At 51.4% G+C, this 21525-nt stretch overlaps 1 protein-coding gene across 1 annotated transcript in view; it reads right to left on the bottom strand.

Annotated features, from left to right (window-relative positions):
• Positions 1 to 14940, bottom strand: part of SATB2 (SATB homeobox 2) — a 105672-nt gene extending 90732 nt beyond the window's left edge. The window contains exon 1 of the mRNA XM_080346906.1: positions 14757 to 14940. Coding sequence (XP_080203032.1) covers positions 14757 to 14925 — 169 coding nt within the window. The 5' untranslated portion in view covers positions 14926 to 14940. The remainder of the gene's footprint in view (positions 1 to 14756) is intronic.
• Positions 14941 to 21525: the final 6585 nt, after the last annotated feature.

The raw sequence follows: 21525 nt of genomic DNA, 5'->3' as shown, positions 1-21525 counted from the left end.
CATCGGACATGGCAGCTGCAGCTACGAGACCCAGCCGATGAGGTTTAGCTCTTTGTTTCAAAACACAGCCTGAAGTAACACGTAAGTAGGTTATGGCATCGCATTGATGCTGCTCCCTCCTCTTCGCTGCCTGATTCTGGGTTAAACCAAAGCAATTTGCGAGTTCAAGCAGCCAAGTTCTAACACACAGTGTTAAAAAAAGCTCAGAGGAAAAAAAATCTCTAGGAGCTTTCTTGAAAAGAGAGTGCAAGGCTGATTCTGCTCCTCTGAAATCAACGACGACATTTCTGTTCCTAGCAAAGGTTAAGAACCGAATCCTATTTGTCCATAAATCATTTAACTAGTTAAAATGAAATCTAACCTCTGTAAGCGACAAACTTCCCCTCCTGTCAAATGTACAGTCCACCACAGCACTTCCGATGGGGCTATTACTATCTTCACAAAATACCAAGATACTTGGGTGAATGCTGAGGCTGTGACGTGGGTTGTGTAAGCTACATTTTGGCAGAAAAGAAGGCGAATGGCAAGCGATGAGAGGGATGCCACAGCGCCTTGTGCCCTCCCGCTGGACACCGTCCTCGTCACACCACAGCCCCTCCACCTGTTCGCACCGTTCCCCATCTGAGCACAAACAGGAGATGCACCTGATGCCAGCCGGGATGTAACGAAGGACGATGGGACTGTGACGATGTGACGACTGTCCTGGCCCTTCCTGCTGCCCACGAGTGTGGGGACCCCGCTGTGGAAACAGCTTCTGCAGAAACATCCCTGCCCACGCTGACCCAGTGTTACTGGTGATAAGCGGCTGTTAGCACCTGAAAACCTGAGAGCAAAGGGCAGGTTACCACATCTGCCACTAACCTGCTGCGTGCCTCTAGTGTCTGCAAGCTCAATGCCAAGCCTATTTTACTAAAAAGCAACAGTAAGCCAACTTATTTCCAAGCACATCTCACTCCAAGGAAGTTCCATCTGCTTTGCCTTCTATCTTGCATCAGAGAGTTAAGCTCCGATGTCTCCGATGGATTTATTGCCTCAAAGGTCTCTGTTTCCTGATGTTATCTGAAAACAAACGAACACCCTCTCAGTAGGCTGGAATCAGAAAACATCTGCAGCCAAAAGTCAACAGGCTCCTTCCACGCTGATACACAGCGCGTCTCGCTCCAGACGCACGTATCTCCCTAACGCCCCAGGAGCCGCAGCTGCCGCCAGCCTCCCTGTGCCATTCGCACGCACCACAAAGGGCTTCGGTCCCTTTGGCGCAGGATTTCGGTGCGTTCGCTCTCCCAGCATCATCGAGATGCTGCAGCATCACCGCGGGCGACGTGCGGCACCGGCTTCCACGCACGGGAAAAAGGAGAATCTGATGGCTAAAAAGAAAACAGCTCGTTCCCTTAAAGGACGAACACAGCGCTGGGATGAGCACAAAACATTAACAGCAATCACGAATTATACAAAAGACTTTTTCTCCTTGATGTTAATTCACTTAACTGACTTATAAGCAGCTTTTCTGTGCTGCTCACAGAGCTTTGACCCCGTATAGATGGCATCTGCGTGAAACATCAGGGGAGCATACGACGAGATCTCCATAAAGGCTTTCATAAGGACATGCATACATGGCAAGAATCCTTCTAATCCATGGAGGAGAACGGGGAAAGGCTGTTTTCACTATTACCGAGAAGAACAGAATGGTCAGCAGAGACTGGTACCTGCGTGTAACATCTATGTTTACAACAAATCAAGAGGGGATTTAACCTCTGCTGGTGCTTTCATGGAAAAGCTGCAACACACAGAGGAGACTTTGTAAATTCTTTTGCTGAGACTCTTCTAGGGGGCAGAGAAATTAAGGAGAAATTAAATATGTATCAAAGAGACCTGTGCCCAAGTGTACACTTTCTCCTCCTTGCCCATTTTAATCTATAGGTTTATTTCTCTGGGGAGCAAATCCAATCTCAAAAATGAAGGACAGAGACAGGCATTTCATTCAGGAAGTGAAAAGAAAACTCTGGGCACTCAGCTGCATAAAATATCCATTTTTACAATAACCTGAAGCCAGTTACAAGTATAATACTGCACTGAACTTCTATGCGTTGTCCACACAAAACCATCGCGGGCTTGGCACCTGAGCCCAGGAGGAGGTGAAACCATCGCAGCCTCCCACCCATCGCATGGGGAGCAATGCGTCCTCATATCTACAGCACGAAGATCCACCAATAAGAAGCAGCACCGCTAAAATTCATGTCTTTTTACATTAAAATCTGTTTCCATCAGCCCAAGTTTGGAGCCCCGTCTAGGTGTTATTTGATTTAATCTAATTTGAACAATTTCCAAACATCAGCTTGATTAATTTCAACAGCGTAGTGTTATGGCAAGATTTACTGTACGGGGCTTGTCGAGCAGGGAATTAATAAAGAAGCCAGTTCTCAGCCCTGAGTAACAGGAGGTTTTGAGCCTTCCCAGATTTCTAGTGGGAATACTTCACAGCGCAAGCATGTTTTCTTCTGGGAGCAAAACCCACCAAAATTATTAAAAACTGAGCTCAAATGGTGGTGTCAAACCCAAAGGAAATCATTCTGCAGTGGAGAGATTTTTATCAAATGAAGAAAGTGGAACATAAAGTTTTCCTTGTTGCTGTTGTGCTTCGGGTTGTCAGGTTCTGTTTGTTGGTTTTGCTGTTTGGTTTGACACAGGACATAGACACACAGGCGGGGTAACCTCCCTCAAAGACAAAGCACGTTTCTATGGCTGCGAGTTCCAAAACGGGCACGTTTATCTGAAAATTCATAAAACTGCTGAAAACTCTTCATTGCTGTATACAAAAACCCGTTTTCCCTAGCAGGGACTGTAACGTGGGTCATTCTTTAAACTAGTCTTCCCAATATAGAGAAGAAAAATATTAAAAAGTAAAATAATCTGGGTAACAGCAAGAACAGAAGCCACAAATGTTTCCTCCCATGCGCACCTCAAAACCCAGAATTATAAGCAGCTTCAGCTGGATTGGACTGGATGATCTTTGGAGGTCCCTTCCAACCCCTAACATTCTGTGATTCTGTGACTTCTAAGATGTCTAAGAGTCTCATCTCTTACCCTGCAACAGAGACGGAGCAGCTCAATTAGCAAAGCACGGGGTCATCTTGAGGAAACGATGGAGATAACGATTCCCTCTATCTAACAACAACTGTGGCACTAACCACAGGAAGCAATGAAAGCACCAACCTCATGTGCTGCTGGTTTTTCTGGAGCTGAGAGCCCTCCGCCCAGCAGAGGCATCAGACTGCTTTGGTATTTAACTCTCTTTCCCTTTCTTTTAAAGAAAGCTGAAAAATGGACCTAAATTGAGCAAATGGTTTGAGGGGCGGCCAGCAGCACCCGCGGGCACAGGAGAGCTTTGCTGGTTCTCCTCCTCACGTGTAAACTGCAAATCCTGAAGTGATCGGAAAGGAAAACCGTCTGTATATGCTAAAACATCAGGAGGCTTCTACTCAAGAGCTGACCAGCTCAGCAAACACAGAATCATTTTGGTTGGAAGAGACCTTTACGATCGCATGAAACGACACAAGAAAAATTCATCATGAGAAAAGATCAACTGCATTCCAAACCACTTTTTTCTAGGAGGAAGGACACCAAATGGTATTAAATAAAAGAAACAACAACCCAACAAACACACAAACCACCACAGGTTTCTGAGCCGATCCCTGGTTCTGTGCAGTTCGGTGATGGGGCGCATCAGACCCCACTCACACAGCGCAAGGGTTTGTCATGCCCGCTAAGACTCACTTCCCAGCCGCCCCATAAATTATACACATAATTAAATGGGACAGAATATAAGCTGTTGGCACTTAACTTATTTACGATAAGCGCTCGGCTTGGGTAAATGGACTGTGCTTCAGCCTTTTACACATCAAGCGCCAGCTCACAACGGTCTCATTACAAGGCTGAGAATCCTTGCACTGTAAATCTTTTTTAACGTGGACGGGGGGAACGATTTGCGGTTGTGTGTCCCCAAACACCCGGAACCATGGACACAGGACAGCGGGACATCTCTGTGACACACAGGGGACCGTGGCAGGGTCCAACCCCACAGTCCTGTGTGAAACTAAAGCATCGAGCACCTCGTTCCAGCAAAAGCTTTTGCTTCAAAACAAGGACCCTCTGCTAATCCCTGGCTCTTCATCACGTCCTAGACGGAACGCAAGAGATCTGATTTTATATACAACTAGCAACGCAGCGCTGTTAAAGCTCCTACTCGTCATGGGTTTGTAAGCCTGTTGCAAATAATTTGTTCCAGGATGCAATTTGGTAAAGAAGAGCTCAGTCCGCAGATGATTTTAATACAACATTTGCCAAAGAAACAAAGTAGTGTTAAATAACATTACATTGTAGATTCTTTCTTCTTAGGAGGGCCAGAGGAAGTAAAACTACAGACAGTATCTTTCTCCTCCTCAGTTATTTTTTCTGGCTTTCTATATTCAATAAATCTGTAGGCAGGAAATGCATTTCTACAGATTATATCTTAGCCCGTGGTGAATGCAAACCACAAGATATTATTTACGTCCTCCTCCAGCTTCCAGCCCTTTCTGTGGCTTCAGTCTCCCGACCACCACAGCCATCCCCGAGCTCAGGAAATCTCATAAAGAAGTCACTAAGGTCTCTGCAGATGTCCCCTGCTCCTGACAGCCGAGCCAGCCAAAGCACCCCTCTCCCGGCCGAAAGAACGGCTTCACTGTTCAACGCCAAATATCCCAGGCCAGCACCCCACCACAGAAACACGTTATGAAACTCATAACTTGATAATACTTGAGTTTCTTAAAAAAAACGGTTTAAAAGAAAAGCTGCATTCAGGGCACGCGCTGAGACGAACAAGAAGTGGGACATAGAGAGGGGTGCGGGGTGTGCACGGCTGGCATGGCCCCTGGGCCTGGGGCAGGAGCGCTGCCACAGGAGATGAGGCCTGCTAGCCCCGCTGGGTCACCTGCTAGCCCCGCTGGGTCGCCTGCTAGCCCCGCTGGGTCGCCTGCTAGCCCCGCTGGGTCGCCTGCTGCTGGTGACCAACCCCTTTGCTCAACTACTTGTGCTAATTAACCCGCCGCGGTGGTCCCAGCGCCAGCCAGAGCCACCACAGCCCTCCCAGCTCCTACAGCAGAGAAGGAAGAGCCCTAATACGAGCCAGCGTGTGCCCAGGTGGCCAAGAGGCCACTAGCACCCTGGCTAGTAGCAGCACTGGTGTGGCCAGCAGGCCCAGGGCAGTGAGCGTCCCTGTGCTGGGACCTGCGGAGGAAAAACCTTGAAACCTGGGGGCAGTTTTGGGCCCCTCATGGAAAGACAGACCTTGAGGCGCTGGAGCGAGTCCAGAGAAGGAGCAAGCGCCAGGAGCAGAGGAAACGGCCTCAAGTTGCGCCAGGGGAGGTTGAGGTTGGATCTGGGAACAATTCCTTCCCCAAAGGGCTGTTGGGCATTGAACAGGCTGGAGTCATCATCTCTGGAGGGTTGGACAGACGGACATGAGGGTCTCAGGACATGGGGCAGTGGGTTATGGTTGGACTCGGTGATCTTGAGGGGCTTTTCCAACCAAAACCATTCCTTGATTCTACGATCATCCAGTGTGACCATTCACACCAAGGCAAAGGTGAAGACACCAGAGCTACACTTTTCCTAAATAAAACAGCTCCATTGTTTCGACTTGTTAAAAAAAGAAGAAAAAATACCCCACAGCAGTACTTTATAACTAATGGAAAATATACCCATTTCACTCAAAACCAGTGACGGAAACAGTTTTAAATTAAACTGGCGTTTTTCAAAAAAATCATCTTAAGCCATTAATTTCCTATAAGTTTCAGGCTTTGGTTTCTGTAACTTAAAAACAACCTTAGCGTTCAGGAGGGGTTTTGGTTTGGGGGAATGCTTTCTGTTGCTATTCTCTCAGCTACGTAACACAACCCACCTGAGGGGCTGAGAACCTCTACGCCAAGTTCCACCCAGAATTAATTTTAATGACCCACGTTTGTAAATCTTGAAAACTGGAACCACCACTAAGCCCTTAACTTTGGTGGTGCCAGCAGATGCCACCATATTGCGTCATTTTTAAAGAAATAAAAAAAAAAACATAGTAAAAACATTTTAACAAAGGTTCTATTAACCAGTCTCTTAGTACCAGGATAAGTCCCCTGGAACGTAACGAAAAAGCTTTTGTGGCTGGTTTGAGGTTTCATTTCACACATTGAACAACTATCCATTCGACCATGATGCTTTCAGGAACATTTATCAGCCATTATCAGGTCATTATCATTATCAGGTCACATTAATCTCACTACTTGTTTTAATAACCACCACATCTTCAACCTACAAGTCGTGCGGTGAAGGAACCAGAGTTCACAGGTACATCCTATTTCTCAGCACGCCCGCCTCGTTCGGCCAGTTAGTGATACTTCGGGGACAGAGCAGATCATATTAATATAATATTAATATAAACAGGAAGGCTCCAACCAGTGGCAGAAACATTATATTCATTATTAAGCCAGACCCAGACACTCAGATAACGCCTTGCTTGGGCTTTACCGTTGAGCAATGTGCCCATTTCCTTGCCCATAGGAGCCCAGACTTCTGGCTTGAGCAACAAACACCCCTTTAAAACAAAAAATAAAAGAGGAAAAAATAAAAACTAAAGATATATTTTTAAAAGCCCACACTTCTGTTACTCTGCATTTTCTCTAAGTCTAAAAATGGGTAGAGTGTATGACAGGTCCACCTCATTTTTCTTAATGATGTTTTTATTATTCTTTCACTCAATTAAAACAGAAATGGATATTGCATCTTCTGACTGTATAATTGTTATTGTAATCTGTTTTCGATCACTGCTTGGGAAATGGGTCCAAAACAACATAAACTATCCACAGCTTCAGAATACAAGTCATTTTCTTTTACTACGACACTTAAAGAGACATCTATCATGCTGCTCTGCTAGCATGTTCGTATTATGGCAAAAAAGTTATTTCTAAGTTAGGAAAAGACATTATGAAAATCACCTTTTACTCCAAAGTATTGTATAACTCGTAATTTATAGCTACATTTCTTAATAGCCGTTCAAAATAATACGGCTGGAAATTGCGCACATCTAATTTTAATATATAAATAATGGAAACGCATACAACGCCAAATATACTCAAAATATGATTTTATATTACTCTCAAAAAAAAAATAGAGCCTGGTTATAGTTTCGAGAATGACACGCTTCATTTCCAATCTACGCCTGTCAGCTGGATTGATGACAGAACACCCTGCGAGTTCAGATCACCGGTTAATACTCCGGCGGGAACTTTCTGTCCAAGCACAACACCAGAGCCAAACGTCGGCGACACGCAGGTACCGCCGGGCCAACGCCGCTCAGCACCACGCACGGGCAGAACATCCCGGAGAGAGACCACAAACCCCCCCGGCCGCAGTCCCTGCAGGTTTCGCGCTCCCGAAAAGATTTACTGTCGATAAACGGCTTTTCGTGCCAGCGTGCGCCTCTGGGGAACAAACAGGGAGGGGGGTGCTGGAGCGGGGCCGCTGCTGCTGCCCGAGCGCGGTTGTCATGAGGTGCCGCAGCTTCACATAACGCACACACTGACGGGGTGGCTTGGTTCATCTTTCTCTGGGCTTTTTGACCCTGCTGGCATGGTTACTAACAAGCTACGGTTGTGCTCAGACTAATATCAAACGCCCGTCAGAGACAAGGACACCAGTCACAGCGAAATGACTGGCGGGTTTTACCATTAGCCAGGTAATTTTCTATCTAGAAAACAAACCCCTCAGCTAAAGCTACACCCGTCTCTTCCAGTTCTTTCTGCTCCCTTTGTGTGGCTTCTACAAATACTGATAACCTTCTTCCTAACATCGCTGCGTGTAACATCAATAATTGTTTGCCACTCGCCAGGAAATTTAAAGTGTATCTTCAGTTTGGCCATGAGATCTCTGGCCCAGCACCAACTTATGACACTGGCAATGCCGGGCTCGTGCTTCAGCCCTTCATCAATCCCGTCAATTATCCTTATTCCAAGCAGAAACTCCTCCTGGAAGGAGGTTTTACCTGAGTCCTCGGATATTAGCAATGCCAACGTGCACATCTGTAAAAGTCACTGGAAGAATTACACTTCGAACAAACCAACCCACCTTGCAGACGTCGCTTATAAGGGTTTCACAACGTCAGCAGCTTTAAGTTGCTAACAGACAAATGCTGACATCTTGCTACGTTTGTAAATCCTCAGGGGATGCCAGTGGAGCTAGTACAGGTATTTAAAAAGAAAAAACAACGTAAAATACTAGTTTGTGGGGTTTTTAAAGTTCTCTACAATAAAGGAATTAAAAGCAGGAATATGAACTATTTTTCCCTTGCTAATATTGGGATCGATGCAGGCGAAGATGGGGACGAAGTGCACACACACACACATTGTGCTGTGCGCAGGGTGCAGCACTCTGGGAAAAAGGCAATTCCTACCTATATAAGGCGGTAAAAATTCCTACCTATATAGAACGGCGACGATACGATAAGGCTGCGAATGCACCATGTGTTACAATCCCCCCCAAATTAAACGGCACGGCGGGTTTTCCTTTCCAAAGCTGGCCAGGGCATCGGTTCCTCGATCGAAAGCACGTGGAGCTGCACAAGGAGAACACGCTTGTGCGAGTGTGAGAGGATGGGGGTTATCGCCAACAACACCCCGGCGCGTCCGTCCAAAGGGACTCGGGAATACTTGATACCTTGAAAAAACTGGTCTTTAATCCGAAAACACAGTGCTGGTTACTAATTTAACTAAATGACGAGGGATGGTAATTAAAGGCCTAACTTATCTATGCCTTGCAATTTGGGATGCGAAATAAAAATCTGCCTAAGTTTTGCAGATTTTTCGGTTCTTTTGAAAAGTTTAAAAATAAAATGTAAAAGCAGGTTGGGGACTGCTGAATCACACACACGGAAAAGGAAGAATTCTCCTAAACAGGTCACCCCGCTGTTGGCTGAATATAAATACACAAGTGCGGTAAAACTGCCTGCGTTTTACAGCCTCGGAGATGTCATATTGAATTACCATCTCCTGTGGCAATGGGAGTGACAAAAACCTCACTGGTCCAAGCATTTCACCACCGTTGTGGCTCTTTCCCTCCCCGCTCCGCACAAACAGCTTCAAGGAAAACTGCAAGAATAAAACCTAACTTCAAAAATAAAGATTCAGGCAGCACGGCCACAAAAAGTACAAAACTCCAATGCTTTTACAGGTATTTCAAAGCAACTGACACCAGCTACAAGTCTGTGCTACACATTAGAAATTTTAAATAGGACATAGCTGGTGAAATGATGACTTCATTACGATCACATTAGGCCAGGTTTTTTCTGCTTTTCCATCTAAATAAAACATCCAGCACAGTAAAACAACTTAAATAGAATATAAAGACTCCCAACAATTAAGTGGTTAGAAAAGGAATCTTTAAACCACACCTTTAAGTGTTTATTCACAACAAAAGTTCAATACTGGTTTTCTTCCTTCGATGTCCAGATGCTTCATCTAAATTCTGAGTCGCTATTTAATCTCTTGAAAATACCTTTTCTCGCTGGCTTCCTTACAGTTTTTAATGTGATTTTGCCGTCTTCTTCAGGCTTGGAAACAATTCTGGGGAGTCACTGACACAACCGCCTTAACAGTTTTCAAACAATCGACCAATAAATAATTGACAATAAATATATCGTCCCGTCCCAGCGAAACTAAGAAAAGTCAGGACCCAATTTATAAACGGGGAAGGGGGAAGAATTAACGTGGGCTTTTCCAAAGATGCTGCTTTTTCTTTCCTTTGGTTCCTGATGAAATAACAGGACGCAGCTAACGAACGCGGCCACGGGTACGGGGCAGGGAGGAGACTTCAACGCTTCAAAACCATTGCGGGGAAAACAAACAGAGCCTTCCTACAGCTAATCTTAAGCCTCGCCTTCCAAATTGGCGGTGGCTTTCTGCAGATGCAACTTTAGAGTTCCAGAATTACTCTAAACATCAAATTATGCCTAGGTCACCCCATGGGTGGATACCCTATACTCTGTTTAATGCCTATGTTCAATCGCACGCAGATTTTAACCAACTGTGTCTTTATTTTAATAACAGAGCAAGTACTGAAAACACATCAAGAAAGACTATTTTTCTACATCAGCAAAAATACAGCTGATACACTGCCTGACCCTCCGGGAGCGACGGCTCCGCTCACCCCATGGATGTGACACAATCTGATTGGGAAAGGGGGGCGAGGGGTGGAAATCGGCAAAAAAGACCAGAAACTCGTTTTTAAGCATCAGTCATGAAAAAGAAATCACTGTCTCGCTCTCCTCACTGCTCCTGTTGAACTAGAGGTCTCTTCCTCGTCGTGTACCAGAAACGCGTCAAAGCCAGGAATTTACATTTCCTCGTAATCCCTACGGAATCTCATCCAAGCGCAAGGCAACATTTTCCAACTGTTCTGCAACAGATAAGACAGTAAATACATTTATACGCTGCTGCTTCCTGAACTAACAAGGGTTTGCAGCTTTCGTGCTCCTGTATCTCGAGGCATTTAATTCTTGCCAATGGCTCTGAACTTCTTGCAGGCAGCGGGAGGATTTTCTTCATGTAGGATCCCGGCAGGACTATCCAAACTTAACCTTTCACTGCACTTAAGGACGAGGCAAACACGTTTCCTTACCCTGCTCAGGATGCATTTAGAGCTTAACATTAACCAAGCGTTCAGAACAGAGCAAATCTGATCAAGCTGCGCCCCTTCGCCGGCACAGACGTGGGATTTTCTCTCCAGTAAAGCGCTCTGAATCCTTGTAAAAGGTAGGAAAGGCAGCAAAAAGCCCACGACATCGTTTGCAGAAGTGTTTAGAATGGGGTTTGCCATCCGGCTCTTTAAGCATTTCTCTCACCCAGTAAAACAGATTTCAAACTCCACCTGCACAGAGACCACGATCCATCGGAACGTTCTGGGGTCACCGCAATCAGCACCCACACTCCCGGTACATCCCCATTCACATCCCCAACACACCATTTACTTTCAATCACCCAAAAGTTCTCCCCTCCATTAATATTCTGTACATTAAACCACACATTTTAACAGTGAACTGGATAAGAACGTCTTACCACCCGACTGCGTCGAACTAATCTAACCGGCACATTTCTTTTGCAATCCTTTCCTGCTCCCAATTCGAACGTGTTCCCTTGGCTATGGTTTGGTTCTACGTTCCTATTCCAGCAAATCCAAACTTCAGACCAGCTCATTCTGCACGCTGGCATTTTACGTTGCGTTCAGAGCCTTCTGACGCTTATTTTCTACGCTCTTCAAAATCAACGTGCACACACACGCATATATATATATATGCAAACAGGTTCACGAATTCCAATCAACAATTTTGTAAATATAAGTTTCCTAGTCATTAATCATCCTTCTTTTTTTTTTTTAAATCCTTATGGAGTGAATTACTGAGTGAGAAGAGACGCCAATTCTAGTAAGTGAATGTTACCCAACAGGGATATAAAGCTGTCAACACCGCAGGGCTCTTGCTCGCTCGAAAACCCTCTCCCAGGCTTCGTATGTTCTTTAAAGCAACATCAGCCCCTTTTTTCCCCAGGAACTCTTACAAAACTTGCCCCTCTCCAACACCTGAGCGCTTGGGCTTCAGTCCATACGGGTTTGAAGGCAGCGGGTTAGGTAAATGTTTCAGAAAGCACCGGGTCAGGAGAGCAGAATTGGACTCTAACACATGGGACTGACACTAACAACACTGCAAACAGCACCGAAACGCCTAAATCCCCTCTTAAACACAACCTTTTAGACCCCGTTTATCTTCCTAGTGACCTTCGCTGGTTTATTAGAGCTGCCGTAATGGCTCTTTGAATTAAGGACACGCAGGTTAGGAATTCAAAAAAATAAAGGAGAGTCATAAGGCAAAATTTCTCATGAGAACAATTGATTTTCTGCCTGCACTACAAAAGCTTATTTTAAAACACTTTTTCACTCATAAATCTAGACAGAAAGCTAAAACCACCCACAGCACTGTGACATTTCTCTATTTCTCAGGGAAGTCACTGGAAAATAATTGCAGCAAACACCACGATTATAAAACTTGTTGCCAAAGGTCATCAGTCTCATCCCAGCACCAGTCAGGCAGAGCTTATTGCTCCGTTCTCGGGGATTAAGTTCAGAAACAGATATTATTACACCAAAAAGCCACTTGACAAGCAGAGGGACGAACTGCAGCATTTACATATCGAGGGCCCAAAATGAGATTAAAAAAAGAAGAATTGCTAGCATCTGGGTTTGCTTTCAAAACCTTCCGATACACTTTATAGAATAAAATAAAAACTAAAACGGTCTCTAGTTTCCAGTATTTTTTTTTCCCCCAAATGAAGTTCACACTCAATAAATATTAGTGGTTTTTAAAGCCCGAAGAAATAAGAATAAACCGAAAGAGTGACAGCTGTCATTTCACTACGACTCCCCATAGTTTCCTTTTGATCAAACGCTAGGACCAAGACTTAAAGAGCCTTTATTAATATTTCTCCGAAGAGGCGTTTTACACTTAACCTGCCGGTGCATTAGAAATCAGCCTTTCCACAAACGGCCGCAGCTCATTTCACAGCTCCGGTGACAAACCACGAACACGGCGGCGCCCGCTGCGGACGGACAGACCGACACAACAGACCCGCGTCCCAACAGCATCACCCGCTCACAAACCGGGAAAGAGCGCAGGGAAAAGATATCTGGGAATCAACCAGGTTGATTTATCTTAGAGCATTTCCAGGAGGAACAAACAGAAAAGAGAAAGAAATCAATTTTAAACAGCACCATTATCTTATTAAAAAAATCTGCCTTAACTAATTTAGTATTGAGTATTAGAGAAGCTAGGTAAGTATTCAGACAATAATTTTCTTCTTGCTTTCAGTATCAATAAGGAGTAATGAACAAAGTTTATTATGCAAAGACTAAGAGGCTGAGACTGTTTGAAGAACACCGGCTAAGGAAAGGAAAATAAATTACTCCTGCATTTCCTATTCCCCCCCACTTTTACACTCCGGTCTACACCAACTTTATAAATGAGCTGAAGAGTAATAAATGAAAACGTAAGCTCTTAAAAGTTTGCTTTCAAAAATGCAAGTCTTGGTCGTAAATGGAAGGAATCTCCTATAACTTCCCAGGCCAGATCCAAGCTGAGCCACCGATTTAAGTCTAAGAGCCGGGGAATTTCTCTTGGCTAACACAGCTGCAATTCAAAAGCAACATATATATTGCAACACATTTAAAAACATTCCTTTAAAGTATATTTCTATAAATGCCCCAAGGAAAAAGATTTCAGCTCCGGTTCTAACATTCTCTTTAAAATCACGCAGTTATAATGCCCCAGTCTTGAGAAAGGCATCCAAAACTACGCATATTACTTTTTATATGATTAACTAGTTTATTTTTACAATTATTCAACAAATTATTTCTCCACCAATTTGTCAGTGGAATAGTACAAGCCTTTCACTGCAAAGCTGTTTCTCCTCTCCACGTACATTAGAAGAACGTGAAGAGGTTTAAAAAACAGACATATAGTCATCCAAGAATCATAAAGAACTGGTGAGATCTCTTACCCTTCATTAGGGATATAAATGAATCCTACGTGTTTAAATTAAAATAAAACCTGCAGCCCCTTAGCAAACTTCAGCAATTAGGAATCCTATTGAGCCCAAGAGGTCTAAAACGGGCATCTAATGGTAAAATCGCTAAATAAACCTGGCGTAATAGAGAGTCATGTGACGACCATACCGAAGTATCTCTTGAAATGTCATTTACACAAACTCTTTGTGGGTAAACAACTACATTTGTGTGTTAGCACTCTGCACATTTTAAAACACAGAGATTTCTTTCTTTAAACGCTCAATTTAATTGTGGCCTGCCCTGGATTATTTTGCTCGCAACATCAGACCGATTTCAAGATTTTAAAATGCATTTTCCGCATCAAACACGACAGCAGAGTTAAGGTGAAAAAAATAAATACGGCGTTTAGGGAAGTGAGTGGAAAGTTTAACTGCTTAGAAGGGGAAAATTAAAAGCAACCACACATGTCACTTGGGTGCTCCACACAGAAAACTGACCAGCAACTAGACAGCAAAGTAAGTATGAAAGTTACAGTATTGTAGAGAACTGCAGGAATGCTGCAAAACTAACGCCCGGTAGCTGTGCTGGGAGAGCAGAACCTCGCACGCGTTTCGTCCCGTCCTCTTTTACAACACCCGCTACAAAACGCTATTTACAGATAGAAAACGAGAGGCCCTAAAACGCAGACAGAACCCCTGCCGTTTCTGCCACCCCGGGGAGCCCCCTCGGGATCGGTGAGGGTGGGTGACACACAGTCCGTGTCACCGCAGCCCGGCGGCCGTCCCCAACCTGTCCGCGGCCGCGACCCAGCGCCAAGAGCTGGGCCCGGCTCCCCCCAGCAGCTTTAGGCCTGGCTTTTGTGAGCCGCCTCGCCAGCGCCCGGGCCTAAGGGTGGCAGCCTTCCACCGAGCGGGGTCCGCACGCCGCGGAGCCGGGGACAAGTGCTCCCGCAGCGCTGCGGGACCGAGCAGCTCCGGCTCTCCCGGAGAGCAGGCGGCAGCCGCACCAACCTGCCGGCAGCTCCACGCTCCGTGCCGACCCCGGGCCCGCCGCTCCCCCCGCCGCGCCGCGCCGCGCCGAGCCGGGCCGGGCCGGCGGTGCCGCCGTGAGCGCGGCCGCACGGTTACCTCCCACGGGCTTGGTGACGGCGCCGTTGGGCCTCCCACGGGTGCCCATGGGGCTGCCGTTCTGCTCCAGCCTGGCCACCTTCCCGGGGGGGGGCCCTTTGACATCGGGGCTGCCGCTGCCTCTGTCGGGGCTGTCCCGCAGGCAGGGGCTCTCACTCCTCCTCTCCATGCTCGGAGACACGGCTCCCGCTGGCAGGTCGCAGTAGAAGGAGCAGGGACCTAGGGCGAGAGAAACAAGGGGCGCTTGAGCTGTTGTCGGCCCGCTTCACCCCGCCCCGCCCGGACCCCGCAGCGCGTCCCCCGGGCGGCTCAGCCCGACGAAGCCGGTCGCGGTGCCGCCCCACCGAAAACGAGCGGTTCGGCCCCGACGGCCCCGGCTCAGCCGCCTTACCCGCCCGGCGTGCGGGGCTCCAACCTGCGGCGGGCAGGACGGCGGGCGGCTCGCCCGCCCCGGCCAGGTGCTGCGCCCCGGCCCCGGCCTCAGCCCCAGCCCGCCCCCGGGGGCCGCGGGGAAGAGGCGGCCGGTCCGGGCGGCCCCGCTGGCACGGCCCCCCCGCGCCGGCCAGCTGTGCAGCCGCCGGAGGAGCCGGCTGCTGGCGAGGAAGCCGCTAGCGAGCGACTCCCGGCAGCTGCCGCCGTACTTACTGCTTATAGCCTGTCTGTAAGTTGGCTGAGTTGGGCTCTGTCCATGGATCAGAAGTAGAGAATCCAGGGTGGAAAGTTTTCTTGTTTCCTCCTCTCACGCAGCTTTCTTCCCTTCTACTCCTTCCCCCCACCCCCAGCCTCCTCCTTGCCCTCCTCCGGGGGTGCCGCGGCGGCTGCCCACGCTGCGTGGGGCGGCAGGGGCCGGAGCCCCTTCCCGGAGGGTCCCGGGTGGCGAGCGGAGAGGAGCGGGGAGGTCGGAGCGAGGGGGCGGGAGCCGCGGGGCCGGCGGCTGCGGCGCGAAGGGGAGAGGGAGCCGACTTCTCACACCTTCCGCGGAGAAAATCAATACCGGGGAGCCGGGGGGAGGAGAAGAGGAGGGAGCGCCGCTCTCCCGGGCTCCGCGGCGGGTGCCTGGCGGCGCGGGGAAGCGGCGGCGGCCCCCGGTGTGTCACTTTCAATCGCTCCCTCCTCTGCCGGCGACAGCAGCGGCAGGAGGGACTCGCCACAGAGAGCGGAGAAACGGTTATTAGTTGCGTTGAGTCATCGAGGCAGAGTGAGTCCTTTTTGGGGTTGTCCTTGGTTTCGGGTTTGGTGTGTGCGCGCCTCTGTGTGTGTGTGTGTGTCTGCCTGTCTGTCTGCGCGGCGTTCCCGTCCCAGGGCTGTGCATCCCAAACATCGCCACCCCTCCTCGCCTCCGACACCCCTCCCCCTTCCCGCCCCCCCGCAAAAATCAAGTCTCAGTGCTACCTCGGGATCGGGCGGGGAGCAGCCAACCCCCCCACCCCCGCCCCGGCCCAGCCGGCCCCGCTGCGCGCACGGGTGGGAGGCAGAGACCCACCTGGCAGGAAATTAAATACCAATAAATAAATAATACATCTCGCACACGAAAAGCGAGCGCGGTGCCGCGCGGAGAGAGGAGGGCGGGCTGGGTGGGTGGGGAAGGGGAAGCGCGGCAGGACGAGCCGGCGGTGACAAGACGGGCCCGGGGCAGAAGGGCGCAAAGACAGGGGCACTCGGGCTGGGGGAGGGCCGAGGGGGAAGGAGAGGAGGAGGAGCTGGGAGAAGAAGGAGGGGGAGAATAGAGGGGAAGCCGGAGTTGGGGAGACCGGACCGACCGGGGAGGAGCGAAGCTGTCACCGGCATCCAGTCCAGGCGCCCGGGTCGCTCCAGCGCAGCCGGTGCGGCCTCGCCGCCGCCTGCCCCCCGGGGAGCCGAGCGACGGCAGCGACCCTCCCGCAGCCGTTCCCCGCCGGGGCGAGGCCGCAGGAACTTTTCGGGGGCGCCGAGGGTGGGCGAGCGGCCCGGCCCCAGGTACAGCCCCGCCGCCGCCCTCCTCTCCGCGCCCGGCTCCAGGCAGTTACCGGGCTGGCCCTGAATAATTGATGGCGAGGGCCGGGAAGCGGGGAGGGAAGCGCTGCTGCCGCCGCCGCTAAATTATTTAATAGCGGAGCTCCGGGTAGAGCATGACAGCGCTGGCTGAGTGCAAGCAGCGGGGAGGGGAACGAAGGGCCGCGGCGGGGCGGGATGGAGCTGCTGGCCGGTCCCGGGGAGGCCGGCGGCGGCCGGGCTGGCATCCCCGCTCCCCGCGGTGCAAGGTGCAGCCGCGCCGCTCCCCGGGGCCGGCGGCGGAGCGGCCGCTTCCCCCGGCGGGGCCGTGCCCGAGGGCTCGCAGCGCCCCCTGCCCGGCCCGGGGGGCGCCGGGGAATGAGCCGCCGGCGGCGGAAGGAGCCCCGCGTTAAGGTGGACCCGGAAAATCGCCTCCGGTGCGTGGGGCGGGAGACGGACGGGCGGCGGGGGAGGTGCCCGCCGCCCACCCTCCTCCCCCGCCGCCCGTCCGCCGCTGACTCCCTGGAGGGTGCCGCCTTCCGCGCCGTGCCCCCTTAAGAGATTTGCCTTTTACGGTGGCGCCGGAGGGTCAAAAAAAAAGGGGGGGGTATGGGGGGGTGAAGGGAAGCGCGGGGCCCCCCGCCCCGGCGGGAGCATCACCGGGCAGCCGAGCCGCAGGTTCCTGTCCCGAGAGGGGGGTGGGCAGCAGCGGCAGCCCCGAGCCCGCACGGAGCCGTCCCGGTGCGGCGAACCCCGGTGCTGCCCCGGGAAGGGCAGGTTCCCCGCGGGGCCGCCCCTGGAAGCGGTGCCGGGCGAAGCAGCGGATCCCCGGGCAGGGTAAGAGAAATAATCGCTTCACTCCACATCCGAGCCGGCCCCGAAAAGCAGCGCCGGCTGCGGCTTCCCCCGCCTCGGCCGGGCGACTCGTGTGTCTGCCGAAAGCCCGGCCCCGGGACAACGAGCCGTGATGAGCGGTGAGTGGGAGCCGGGTCCCACTGCCCGCTGAAGTTTGGGGGGCCCAGGAAAGCTGCGGGGGCCGCGGGAGCTGCCGGAGGAGCCGGGAGCGCAGCGGCTGCGCCAGCCGGTCTGCGCCCGTCCGTTCCCAAAGGAGCCGCAAACTTTGGACAAGTCTCGTTTGGTTTTTTTCTTTTTAAATAACCCAATATAACTTTTCTCCCCCTTTTATTTTTTTTTTTCCCTAAATCCGCTAAAGCTGAGCGGCGGCTCTTATACGGAAGTTAACATTTTCCACCGGCTATCGAATAATTGAATAATGTTTCGCTCTTACCTTTGATGTTGAACCACGAATTCCCGCGGATCAATGGCCAGAAAGTTAGAAGAATTGGTGATTTAGGACTTCGGTACTTCTGGAAAAAAAAAATGCCAATGGTTTAGCCAGGATCTTCCCTGTCTGATTCGTTACTATTATTATATCTGATGATGTGGATGGATGGAGAGATTCAATCCAAGCCCATTAATGAGCTATTTTATAAACACCACCGTCTGAAGATCTTCATTTACATTTTGTCAGTGATCCTTTCCTTAACAGCGGAGACGTGTGGCGACAGCGCGATTACAGGACTTTAGTAAAGCTCCTATAAGAGTACGACTGGCTTGTTAATCGATTAATATTTTATCAAGTGTAAATATTTTATAAAGTTTTTAGGAAAACTATCGATTCTAAATTATTAAACTAGTCAGAAGGGCATTTGAATAATGCATACAATTAAATACATTTAAATATATATGTACCGATTGCTTTATTTGCAATTAATCCCCTGCACCTTTCTCTCGCCTTCGTTTTCCGCCCCCCCCCCGACAGCTGGTTTCTTATTTGCGCGTTCACTGAAATATCAGGATCGCCCAATGCGAGTTTATTACTGTGTTTATAAACCAAACGTTTACAGAAAATACTCTTAATTTTGAAATGGGGAGCGGCGATCCTTCGAAAATTTCGACACGAAAGCAAAGGCTTTTGTTAGTAAAACTGAGGGGAAACTGAACCGAGTGCGTATAAATGTTGCTGGTCAGTAACTTCTGCTTTGTAAACATCATTTAATTTAGACAGATTTTATGATATACGATACTTATTTTTCTTTTACGTATTTTGCCCAATAAAAGCGTTTTCTTTCTGTTTCGAATTACAAATGCCTTGGTTTTTTTTTTTCCCCCAGTGCATGATTTTCACATGTTGTCCTTATTTCCACTGAAAAAGGGCGATTATTTCCCATCGCTTTCCCCCATCCGTCCTCAATCTCAGTATAAAAATAACTGCATTTGTTTATTATTATTAATAATAACCTCTTTTTCTAACACGAACTGCAGTACGAGAACGTTCTGCTCTCGCCCTCCGGTGAGTCCCCAGCGCTCCCCGTTCCTGAGCTTTATGGATGCCACAAGTGGTCGATTGCCAAAAAAAAATTTGAGCAAGACAAACGGACAAAAAACAACACCTCCTTGGCAAGGTTTGGTTTTAATTAACCACCTCTTTTAAAGCCAAAACGCGTGGAAGCGATGGCCGCTCCGTGCCTGCGCAGGCTCCACAGCCAGGCGGCTGCAGCCGGGGCTTCCGCCGTTGCTGCCCCCGGATCCGCCGGGCCGCCCTCGCCCCCCCCGGATCCGACGGGCTCCCCTGCGCTCTCCTCGCCGCCTTTCTCCCGTTCCGCCCGGTGTCTCCCACAGGCCGCGGCGCCCCCGGGACACCCGCCCACCCGCGGGGTTCGGCTGGGCTGGGTCCCCCGCCGTGCGGCGGAGCGGGGCGGTCCGGGCCGAGGGTGCCGGGGGGCGCCGGTTCGCCGCCCGCGGGCACCACCTCGAAGCAGCCGCCGCGACGGGATGGCAACGGGGTGGCCCCACAGCCACGGCGGGTCAGGGCCGAGGCCCCGCGGGGGCGGCCGCAGCAGCAGCGCCGGGGCAGGCGGGCTCGGGAAGGCGGTTCCCGCAGGCGAGGGCTCCCGTCTCCGCGCTCCTTTCCCGGCGGGACCCGAGCCCTTGGCCGCTCCCCGAGGCCGGGACCGGACCGCCAGCCCGACCCGTCCCGGCGCCTTCCCCTTCGCACAGCGCCATCGCGCGGGCACCGGCACCGTCGCAGCCCGAGGCGGCCGCGGCTCCCGTCCGCCCGCGGCCCCGGCGGTGCGGAGCGGTGGGGAGTGGAGCGGTGCGGGGCAGAGCGGTGCGGGGCAGAGCGGTGCGGCCGGGCATGGCCAGCAGCACCTGCCGCGGGGGCCGGCCGGGCCCCTCCTGCGCCGGCCCCGCCGCTCCGCCCTGCCGCCCGGGCCGCCGAGTCACATGCCGTCGAGGCCGGCACGGGAGCACCGGCGGCGGGCAGCGCTTGCGGACGGACCTCCTGCCCGGCTGCGCTTCTTTCGCGTCCCCCCGCGGCCCGAGAAAGGCGCGGAGTTACCGGGGAACCGCCCTTGCCCAGCGCCTCTGCAGAGCGGCCCCTCCATCAGGCTCTGGCCGTCGGGGACGAACCGTCTAACCCTGCGCTGCGGGAGCCGCTCCGCAGTGCCGCGGTCCCTCGCTCGGCGCCAGGTTTAGAAGGTGAAGCTAAAACGAAACGAAAATGTCCCTGATCCCAACGGCGGGACGAAGCCAGCCCTCCCCGCAGCACTCGGAGGAGAGAGCGCTGGCTCCAGCTGACAGTGCCCGAGGGAACGCAGGTCGGGCCGTCGCCGTTTCCCAGCCGCCGGTGCCTTCCTGCCAGCAGCCCAAGCGGGCGGCTGGCCGGTGGGGAGCGGGGCGGCCGCCGGGGCGTCTGGCGAGCCCCCGCGTCCGTCGCACAGCGCCTCGGCCCCGTGGGAGCCGGCGGAGGCGGCTTTGCCTCCCCAGCGCACCCTCGGCCGCCTCCACCCACCTCGGGGTCCATGAAACTCGTTCGTGCTGTGCTAAGAAGAACATTTTTAAAAAGGAAAAATAGAAAAAAAAAAAAAGGAAGGAAAAACCTCACCACCACCACACAAAATTCCCCAAAAGCGTCTTTACGGCGTCCAAGCTCCCGACTAAACGGTTTCGGGACAGCAGCATCTCTGCAGACGCTATCCTCGCCTTCATCCTTCCCCTCACTGATTTTAATAATAAAAGCCTTTTGCCGCTAACGTATAGAAGGAGCTGCGGACAATAGGGAGCAAATCTCTACGGCCAGACGTATGCAGGGAAGGGAAAGACTCGGCCGGAGCTGTTACTCCGCCGTGTTTCGGTGCGGAGAAGGGAGCGGGCTCGCCGCGGGCCGGGCCGGCGGGATCCCGGTGCGGGCTGAGCCGCTGTCGGGAGCTGCCAGGGTCCCGCTGCGATCCGCAGCTTCCCCGGCTCCTCACACTGAGCCCCAGCTCTGGGCTGCCGCCCTGGGCTGCGGGTTTGCCTTTTCCCGCAATCACACGCTGCGGTGCGAGCCGCAAGGGAATTTCCTCCGTGAGATTTCACGCTCATCGACCCGCCTCACCTTAAGAGACTTGCGAGACTCTTCGGTTTGGTAACGGCTTCTCTAAAATAAATCTGTTTAGATTTGTAAACTGTCAGGAGCGGAGAGCACAGACCGAAGCGCCTTTGCCCTGCGGCTCTTCTTCAAATTAGCAGCTCATAGCTGGAAATGAAGAAAGAGTTTCGCCACCTTCGTTGAGATTAAGGAAAATTCCCTAGATCCCAGAAAGCAGCGACTACCAAGTACTGAGATCAACCCCACCACCCGAACACCAGCTGCGGCTGCTTCTTCGCACCAGCCCAAGGCCGCTCGGGTGCCGTTCGCCCGGGCCGGGCGGCGCCCCTGTTGCCCCCACCCCGAGGTGGCCGCGCCGGGAAA

This window comes from Nesoenas mayeri (assembly GCF_963082525.1).
Source record: "Nesoenas mayeri genome assembly, chromosome: 6".
NCBI classification, from domain to species: domain Eukaryota; kingdom Metazoa; phylum Chordata; class Aves; order Columbiformes; family Columbidae; genus Nesoenas; species Nesoenas mayeri.
Note: the sequence above shows the minus strand (reverse complement) of the source record. Positions and strands in the feature narration are given on the sequence as shown.